The sequence below is a fragment of the Coffea eugenioides genome, chromosome 6, assembly GCF_003713205.1.
Source record: "Coffea eugenioides isolate CCC68of chromosome 6, Ceug_1.0, whole genome shotgun sequence".
Classification (NCBI taxonomy): Eukaryota; Viridiplantae; Streptophyta; class Magnoliopsida; order Gentianales; family Rubiaceae; genus Coffea; species Coffea eugenioides.
The window spans coordinates 24,809,555-24,819,606 of record NC_040040.1 but is presented as its reverse complement, the minus strand read 5'-3'; the positions used below and the strand labels follow the sequence as shown (position 1 = coordinate 24,819,606).

The 10,052-nt window shown below is 44.0% G+C and overlaps 1 protein-coding gene across 1 annotated transcript; it reads left to right on the top strand.

Moving 5' to 3' along the window:
• Positions 1 to 2,197: 2,197 nt before the first annotated feature.
• On the top strand, positions 2,198 to 7,657 carry LOC113773921. The gene is made up of 5 exons (XM_027318517.1): positions 2,198 to 3,226; positions 3,497 to 3,770; positions 3,924 to 4,026; positions 4,957 to 6,523; positions 7,034 to 7,657. Exons 1-5 carry the CDS (start codon positions 2,198 to 2,200, stop codon positions 7,655 to 7,657), a joined length of 3,597 nt encoding a protein of 1,198 aa, XP_027174318.1.
• Positions 7,658 to 10,052: the final 2,395 nt, after the last annotated feature.

Sequence of the window (10,052 nt, the reverse complement as noted above, 5' to 3'; positions counted from 1 at the left end):
ACCCCTCTTTTAGGCAAGTTTGACGGACTTGACCCGAGGAACAATTAAGTTGGTGGCCGGTACAACAGCAATAACTTAAACGGTCAATATTTCATCGGACTCAAGTCTAGGTATTTTTGTGGACTTACTAAAGTATACACAAGTTTATGATATCCAAAAAAACGAACAGAATTTTGAGGCAACATTTCAACATGTACAACGTACCTGAGAATTAATTTTTGTACGAACAAGAATAGTTTTAGAGAAGCTTCGTCATGCTAATCATTAATTAGGAATTTGTGGGAAATTTTCAGGAGGAACAAGCTGTAAACGTGGCTAATTTTTCTAGCTCATGATACCTCTCAAACAATTTTGTTTCTCTTGAGATTTCCCGTTAAGTAGCACGATATCGAGCACAATGCGCATACCGTTGAGTACAACAAGAGGAAACAAATGTTTCTCTTTCTCTTTGGTGTTTGGATAGGTTATTATTTGAAATATTATTTGGAATAATTATTGTAACATTTTTTATGATGTGAAGTATGTGAGATAAAAAGGTGATTAAAAATATAAAAAAGATAAGTTGGAAAATGTATTTATGATGCAAGTGAAATATAATTTGGGTATATGATAGGGTATAATCTGTTAGTAATTTTATTATTAATTTCCCCTTCTATCCCTGACGAATATTGTGTTAATTGCTGGTATTTACTCATATTTGGTATTTGGAATCAAGTTCAGGAGTGAAGCAGAAATATTACCAAATGGAGGGACTTTCTAGAGCATATTACTAAGGGTCAATTCAGCAGGGCCTAGCATTGGTAATTCACCATCTCAATTTCGGTGGGGGCCCATGGAAAAGACCACTAGCCATTTGGCCAAAAGCTGGCAACGTACAAAGCCTAAGAAGACTAAGAAGAAAGGAGGCAGCTTGTGATCAATTGGTGGGGACCGCTGGATATCTTTCTTTTGTTTCTTTTAAAGGCAACTAACGTACGGAGGCAAGGGACCGCTTTTAGTTGAGCTTCTTAGCCTAGTCTTTAGTTTAGTTTTTCTTTTTTTTTTTCCTTGGACTGGCCTCTGACACACGCCAGGTGTTTGACAATATTCCCCAACGGGGAAAACCTCCTTCATTCCTTACTTCTTAGTACAAAACAATGCCTTCGCAATTTATTAACTCGTCTGGTGATTTAATTATGCGGCGTGGCTAAGTCTTTCATCTAGTCAAGGGTCAACTCGACGGCGCAGTCCCGAAAATCTGTGAGATCTAAATAATTTTCACGTGTTCCTTTATCTATTAATATTAGCATGTTGTCTGATTTAATTTTCATGGGATTATTTTATTAATTGGATGTCAAGGGCCCGATGTTCAATTTGATTCATTAATCTCGTGCCAATTTAGTCAATTAAATCCATAATTGTTTGATTGATTAATATTAGTGGCAACTGGTGTGTTTACACATTAGAGGAATGTGCAATCTAATTTAAATAACCCTCGTAGCGTGTTATTGATTAGGGCTAGGTTTTTCTGGTTATTAATGCAATTGGAAAATCAATTCCTACGGTCGTACCTAGGAGTACTTTTCTGGTTAGGGGTGATTAACGGTCGTACCTTGGTCACCTATAAATTAAGGAAAAATTGGTCATTAGAGTTCCTCGATGGCTATAACTAGTCTATTAATAAATTAAGTGAACCTCTCTTGCATCAATGATCGGATAAATGGACTGTGCCTGAGTAGTTGTATCCTTGGCTAGAATTTATTTATTCCTGATTAAATTCCTGCTACATTTGCGCTAGTTATTTATTCATTTTTAGTTAAATTGTTTGATTGTTCTTAGTTGCATACCGGTGAAATCCCCCTTTATCAATTGGATTTTGAAAGAGACAGATATCTCCAGTCCCTGAGGAGACGACCCTACTTGCCATTGTCTACTATTTAGTAATTGTTGCCAATTAATTAATTCTGGTATATCGGGTTAAGCAAACTCTTCGGGAACAGGGTGAATCAAGTAACCCATTGCACACCTAGAGTCCCTGCTCCAGTACCTAGGATTAATTATTGACTGCTTTTAGTGGTAGCTAGGTTCTATTTTTATTATTATTATTGCACAGGCTGACGACCTGTCAATTTTTGGCGCCGCTGCCGGGGACTGGCGTTATTATTTGTTTCTTTATTAAGTTCATTTTTGCTCTAATTTTCTGGTATTTTTCTAGTGTATGCCTCGGTCTTCTCGTACAGGTAATTTGGTTTTTGACCCTGAGGTAGAGAAGACTGCGCGTAGGACAAGAAAAGAGACCAGACAGCTCCGAGAGGAGCACTCCGGTGCTACATCTCAGAGACCTGGGCCAGAAGTTGAACCAACAGACTCATTTGGTGACACTTCGAGTGACTCAGAGCAAGAAGAAATCCCCATGGCTAATGCACGAACATTAAGGGAGTTGGCTGCTCCTGATTTAAATCAGCAGTCTTTATGCATTACTTTCCCGAGTTTGAGTGAAAATACTTCATTTGAATTGAAATCAGGTCTAATTCATCTTTTACCTTCTTTTCATGGCTTACCAGGTGAGGAGCCGTATAAGCATCTGCAGGAGTTTGATGTCGTATGCAATAGTATGAAACCCCCGGGAATCACAGAAGAGCAGATAAAAATGAGGGCATTCCCCTTCTCCTTGAAAGATTCTGCGAAGGACTGGCTGTACTACCTGTCACCAGGTAGCATCACCACGTGGGACCAATTGAAGAAAAAATTTTTGGATAAATATTTTTCTGCGTCCAGGGCTGCAAGTCTAAGGAAAGAAATTTGTGGGATCAAGCAGCATCCAGGGGAGTCACTTTACGAGTATTGGGAACGGTATAAGAACTTGTTGCGCAGGTGCCCCCAACACCAAATAAGTGAGCAGTTGATCATACAATATTTTTATGAGGGGCTCATTTTTAGAGACAGGAGCATCATTGATGCTGCAAGTGGAGGGGCACTGGTGAACAAAACCCCTCAGGAAGCACGGGAGTTAATAGAGGGGATGGCAGAGAATTCACAGCAATTCAGTACAAGAGAGGATGTCCCAATACGTAGGGTGAATGAGATAGAGACACCCTCTGTGCAGCAGCAGCTAAATGAGTTGACTGCGTTTGTTAGGCAACAGGATGTGAGAAATGCATCACAAGCCAGGGTATGCGGGATTTGCACTGGTATAGGTCACTCTGCAGACATGTGCCCAATGATTCAGGAAGAAACTGCAGAACAGGTGAACATGGCTGACCACGCGCCCGCGCCAAGGAAGCAGTACGACCCGTACTCAAGCACCTACAACCCCGGGTGGAGGGATCATCCCAACCTCAGTTATGGTGGGAATAGGCAACCCAACTTCACGCCGAACAGGCAGTCTAACTTTGTGCCAAATAAGCCACCAGGGTACCAGCAGCAATACCAACCCCGACCATCTCCGCCCCCTCAATCTGGTTCATCTACGGAGGAGATGCTGAAACAAATGATGACAACCATGGCGCAAAATCAGCAAAGGACGGAGGCAGCTATTATGCAAAATCAGCAAAGGACGGACTCCGAAATGCAGGACATAAGGAATCAGATGAATCAAATGGCCACCAAAATTAACCGTTTGGAGTCCCAGAACCAAGGGAAGCTGCCATCTCAACCGGAGTTGAATCCGAAGAACGTGAGCGCAATGACCCTAAGGAGTGGGAAAGAAATTCAAGGGCCTGAGCCTGTGATCCCCAAGGACAAGGATGAAGAGAAGATCGAAAATAAGCTTGAAAGGGAGGACAGCAATGGTGCAGATCCAAAGGTACTTCATGACCCAATAATTACAGTTAAAACCGCCCCACCTCCTTTTCCTAGCAGGTTGGAAAAATCAAAGAAACAGGATAAGGAGAAGGAGATTTTGGAGGTTTTTTGCAAGGTTGAGATAAATATCCCCCTCTTAGACGCCATCAAACAAGTGCCAAAATATGCCAAGTTCCTAAGGGACTTGTGTGTCAACCGAAGGCGATTGAGGGGAGATGAACGGGTCATTGTTGGGGAGAATGTGTCAGCGGTCCTGCAGAGAAAACTCCCACCAAAGTGCGGGGACCCAGGTATGTTTACTATTCCCTGTAGGATAGGTAACACTGTGATCAGAAGGGCCATGTTGGATCTGGGAGCATCAATTAATGTCATGCCTAAATCTATCTATGCTTCTCTAAAATTAGGTCCATTGAAAGAAACTGGAATAATCATTCAATTAGCTGACCGAACTAATGCATATCCTGATGGGTTGGTTGAAGATGTGTTGGTAAAAGTTAATGATTTGGTGTTTCCAGCTGATTTTTATGTACTTGATATGGATGATGATCACTCCCCTGATCCCTCACCTTTGTTATTGGGTAGACCTTTTATGAGCACTGCACAGACGAAAATTGATGTTAATAAGGGTACCTTGTCCATGGAGTTTGATGGGGAAATTGTGCATTTTAATATTTTTGATACTATGAAGTACCCTTCGAACTCCAACTTTAGCTCAATTTTTTCTGTGAGTGCTATTGACCCTGTAGTGCAGGAAGTGTTTGAAACTGATGGCAGGGATGAGCTGGAGGTGGCTTTAACCAAGCACCTCGAGTTGGAGACAACTCCTCAGGTGGAGTGGAGTGAGGATTTAAAATGCACAATCGGTGCATTACACTCATTGCAGACCACCACGAAAAGGTATGAAGTCTTACCTATTTTTACTCCCGAGCCTCACCAGAGGGTATTGCCATCTGTGGTGCAGGCACCTGTACTGGAGTTGAAACCTCTACCAGAGCACCTGAAATATGCATATCTAGGTGATAATGAGACACTCCCGGTGATTATCTCATCGGCACTGTCAAAAATCCAGGAGGAGAAACTGATCCGGGTCCTTAGAGAGCATAAAGAGGCGATAGGTTGGACAATTACAGACATTAAGGGAATCAGCCCGGCCGTCTGTATGCATCGGATCAGACTAGAAGAGGATGCCAAACCTGTACGGCAGGCTCAAAGGAGGCTCAATCCCCTCAAGATGGAAGTTGTAAAGAAAGAAATCTTAAAATTGTTAGATGTGGGGATTATTTTTGCAATATCAGATAGCCCTTGGGTGAGTCCGGTCCAGGTAGTCCCGAAGAAAGCGGGAGTGACGGTGGAAGCCAACCAAACGGGTGAGCTCGTGTCAGTGCGCAAACCCACGGGATGGAGGCAGTGTATAGACTACCGTAGGCTAAACGCCGTCACTAAAAAGGACCATTTCCCTCTCCCTTTCATTGACCAAATGGTTGAACGTTTAGCTGGTAGAGCTTATTATTGCTTTTTGGATGGATTTTCAGGATACTTTCAGATAGCAATTGCCCCAGAGGATCAAGAGAAGACAACTTTCACGTGCCCGTTCGGGACCTTTGCCTACAGACGGATGCCATTCGGGTTATGCAATGCACCTGCAACATTTCAGAGGTGTATGGTAAGTATTTTTTCTGAATACGTGGAGAAAATTATTGAAATTTTCATGGATGATTTCAGTGTGTATGGTGATAGTTTTGATACGTGTTTAGATAACCTGAAATTGATCCTGATAAGGTGTATAGAGACTAACCTTGTGCTTAATTGGAAAAAATGTCATTTTATGGTTGAGCACGGGATAGTCCTGGGTCATATTGTATCGTCTAAGGGCATAGAAGTTGACAAGGCTAAAATAGACATTATTTCTGCATTACCTTACCCCGCGAGTGTACGGGAGGTGCGTTCTTTTCTTGGACATGCAGGGTTTTATCGAAGATTCCTCAAGGATTTTTCAAAAATTGGAGCCCCGTTGTTCCAACTCCTACAAAAGGATGTGACCTTCGAATTCAATGACAAATGTGAGAAGGCCTTCGACAAGTTGAAAGAATTGTTGACTTCACCCCCAATCATCCAGCCCCCTGACTGGAGTCTACCATTTGAGATTATGTGCGATGCCAGTGATCATGCCGTGGGGGCTGTGTTGGGGCAACGAGTAGGGAAGGCAGCTCAAGTCATCTATTATGCATCCCGAGCATTGAACGGAGCCCAGTTGAATTACTCCACCACTGAGAAGGAGCTTCTTGCAGTTATTTTTGCTTTAGAAAAATTCAGGTCATATTTGCTAGGTGCTAAAGTAATTGTATTTTCTGACCATGCAGCATTAAGGTACCTAATGACCAAGAAAGATGCCAAACCGAGGCTCATCAGGTGGATATTGCTACTGCAGGAATTTGACCTGGAGATACGGGATAAGAGGGGCTCAGAGAATTTAGTAGCTGACCATCTGAGTCGTATACCCGTTGGAGAGGATAATGAACCATTGAGGGATGCATTCCCTGAAGAGCACTTATTTTCTTTAAATTCTCAGTTGCCTTGGTATGCCGATCTGGTCAATTATTTGGTGACTGGTAATTTTCCTGCAGGTTGGCAAAAATCGAAGAGAGATAAATTGAAAAGCGACGCCAAGTATTTTATCTGGGACGACCCGTACCTATGGAAGAGGTGTGCAGATCAAGTGATGCGGAGATGTGTAAGTGAAGTGGAATTTCAATCGATTTTAGCTTTTTGTCATACTTTTGCTTGTGGAGGTCATTTCGGACCTAAGAGAACTGCTCATAAGGTTTTAGAAAGTGGATTTTATTGGCTTTCATTGTTTAAAGATGCCTATGTGTTTTGTAAGTCATGTGATCGCTGTCAAAGGGTTGGTAATATAGCCCGTAGGGATCAAATGCCCCAAGTCCCGTTGATTTTTGTTGAAATTTTTGATGTCTGGGGTATAGATTTCATGGGGCCTTTTCCTACTTCATTTGGTTTTTTATATATTTTGCTGGCAGTTGATTATGTGTCTAAATGGGTGGAGGCTAAGGCCACTCGAACTAATGACTCGAAAGTAGTTGCAGATTTTATCAGGTCTAATATTTTTGTGCGATTTGGAATGCCTAGAGCTATTGTCAGTGATAGGGGGACGCACTTTTGCAACAAAACCATAGCTGCGTTGTTTCGCAAGTATGGTGTACTCCACAGGGTCTCAACGTCATACTACCCTCAGACCAATGGTCAAGCGGAGGTGTCGAATCGGGAGATTAAGACCATTTTAGAGAAAATGGTGCGCCCTGATAGGAAAGATTGGAGCCAAAGGTTGGAGGACGCACTCTGGGCCTATCGGACGGCGTACAAGACTCCTATAGGGATGTCACCGTACAGGTTGGTATTTGGGAAGCCGTGTCACCTTCCAGTGGAGTTCGAGCACAAGGCTTTTTGGGCGATAAAGCAATGCAATATGAGTTTAGAGGAGGCCGGTGCTCAACGGAAGCTGGATTTGCAAGAGTTGGAGGAGATCCGGAACGAAGCATACGAAAACGCCTCGATTTATAAGGAGAAAAGCCGGGCATTTCATGACCAACAAATTTCAAGAAAAACGTTTGAAGTTGGTCAGAAGGTCCTCCTGTACCAATCCAGGCTCAAGTTATTCTCAGGTAAGCTACGTTCCCGTTGGATTGGACCTTTTATTGTTACTCACGTTTTCCCATATGGTGCAGTTGAAATCCGAAGTGCTAAGACAGACAACAAATTTGTGGTGAATGGACACCGTCTCAAATATTATTACGAAGGATTTTCAGGAAGAGAGATGGAGACAATAAGGCTAGACGCACCACTGTGTCCTAATCAGTGATAGTTTACCATGTCTAGCCAAAGACATTAAAGAAAGGCGCTCATTGGGAGGCAACCCAATTGTTCCTTTTAGTTGGTTGTTCAATTTCGTGTAGTAGTTTAGAAGTGTTCTCCTGGAATTCGACTGATTTTGGGTTTCAGTTTTCGTTTTTGCTGATTTGTAGGTGCCCTTCAGTCATGACGTGCCCGCGTGGTGATGTGCAGGACGCTCACGATCAGAAAATTCTGAAACTTCTGGGAGCTCTCCTGCCCTCATGACGTGCCCGCGTCGCGTTCGCGGGAAAGGTAAGGATTCAAAAAAAAAAAAAAAAAAGAAGAAGAAAAAAAATAAAAAATTTTTTATTTAAAAAAAGGAAAATTATTTCCGTGGCTCAAAGAGCCTCATAATTGGTAGAAGAAAGAAAAGAAACATTTTTGACTAAAAAAAAAAAGAAAAAAAAACACAGCAAGTTCTCTCTTTTCTTTTTCTTTTTTTTCTTTCTTCTTTCTTTCTTTTCTTTCTTCTTTCTTTCTCTCTTTCTTTTCCTTCTTTTCTTTTCTTTCGTTCTTCCCCCCCTGTTTCTTCTTCTTCTCCTCTTGCCCTAAATTCCTTCGCCCGCCACCCATCTCGACCGCAGCTGTCCGCCACCACCTCGCGAGCGTCGCTCGCCCGTTGGCACAGGACCAGCCACAGCCGCACGCCGCTGCGTGCCGCCGCGAGCTCTCTTCCTTCCTCTCTCCACTACCCACTGCCGCGCGCAAGGCCGCTGTTCTCCACCAGATCGCGCGCAGCCCAACCCCCTTCTCGCAAGCCGGTCCGCCGCCGCCAGGCCCACCGCCTCCCACGCCCGCAAGCGGAACCCAGCGCGCCACCCCCACTTCAGATCTCCGTGCCTCCACCCGATCCACACAGCCGCGCCACCATTCTGCCCTCTGTCCGCCGCTACCCAGCCAGCCGCGGCCCACCACTGCCGCACTCGACGCAGCTACCTCTGCGCACGCCGCCTTCCATTCCAGCTCTTCCTCTATACAGCCAACCACCCTAGGTATTTCACTCTTGCTCCCAATTTCTCAGTTGTGATTGGAGCCGCCTGGTTCAACTTTAGTTGGTGTGGGCAGTGTGTGATTTCTCTTCCATAGTCTACTCCACCAGTGGTACTGGTGGAATAAGTGGACTTCAATTGGGTATTTCGATTTGATTGGCTGAGTAATTATTCTGTTATCTTTCGGATTGATGGTTTTGAGTTGCGACTTTTCTTGGCCAACTGGAGCCATTTGTTGAAATTTTTTGGGTGAGCTGACATATTGTAGTCGTGAGTCAATGTGCTGAGGTCTAGTTTGCTTGTATTGCTGGAGGAATTATTGGGGTTTTACGGGGGCTTTGCTTGCGTTAATTTTGCTATTGCATATTGAGTTAAGATCCTGTGCCAGTTGACTTACTTTGTGGGGTTCATCTTGCACAATTTCATTGTTGGGGGGACCTCTGACTGATTGCTTCAACTTTTGAAGTGGGAAGGCCTTGACTGGGCATCTTTAATTGCTGAAATCCTTCTTTTTGGTTCTTGATTGGGTTACTACTGGACATTCTTGCTTTGTTCTGCTGAGTTTCCTTTGCTAGTTACATTTGCTGGTTTCTATACCTGTTGAAGCTTCTTGTTGGTCTGAGTTCACTGTGGGAGGACATGGTGCGACCAAAATCCTCCTCTAGGTCTAGGACCTCTCAGTCTCAACCCCCTCCACAGGCCTCCATTCCTGTCAACTCACCGACCAACCTACCCTCTTCCTCTAGTGCTCGAACCCGTTTGGGTAGGGGTAGGGGTGCTCAGGTAGATACCCCTGCTCACTTTGGGGGGCACTTAACATTTACCAGACCCGCCGATCGGCAGAGATACGCTAAGGTCTGTGAGAGGCGTATTATACCCTGCAAATCTTGTCACAAAATCACTATGACTGCCCTGCGTATACGTGAGGAGGTCAATCAGATGTTTACCGCCATTGGGTGGTGCCCGTATCTTGATATCTCCTGCCCTGCTTTTGTTGAGCTGATTCGGGAGTTTTACTCCACCTTTGAGTTCGAGTTGCCTACGAGATACACCGTTGAAACACCAAATGTCATTCATTTCCGTCTAATGGGTAGGGAGTTCAACTTTTCCATTACCCAGTTCAATCTGGCATTTGGATTTATCACGAGAGAGTATGCTGAAACTAGGGAGTATGCGGAGAGTGCCTGTGATTACATAGAGCCATTTCTCTCCCAATACCATGATGTGTGGGAGGAAATGTCAGTCGATCGACACCGCTACGACCCTTCTAGGTCTAGGAGCTCCTTTCTTAAGGATCCTAGTGCCCGCTATGTTCAGCGATTCTTAGCCTACAGCTACTCAGGGCGCAAGGACAGCTCCGGTATACTCTCTCGC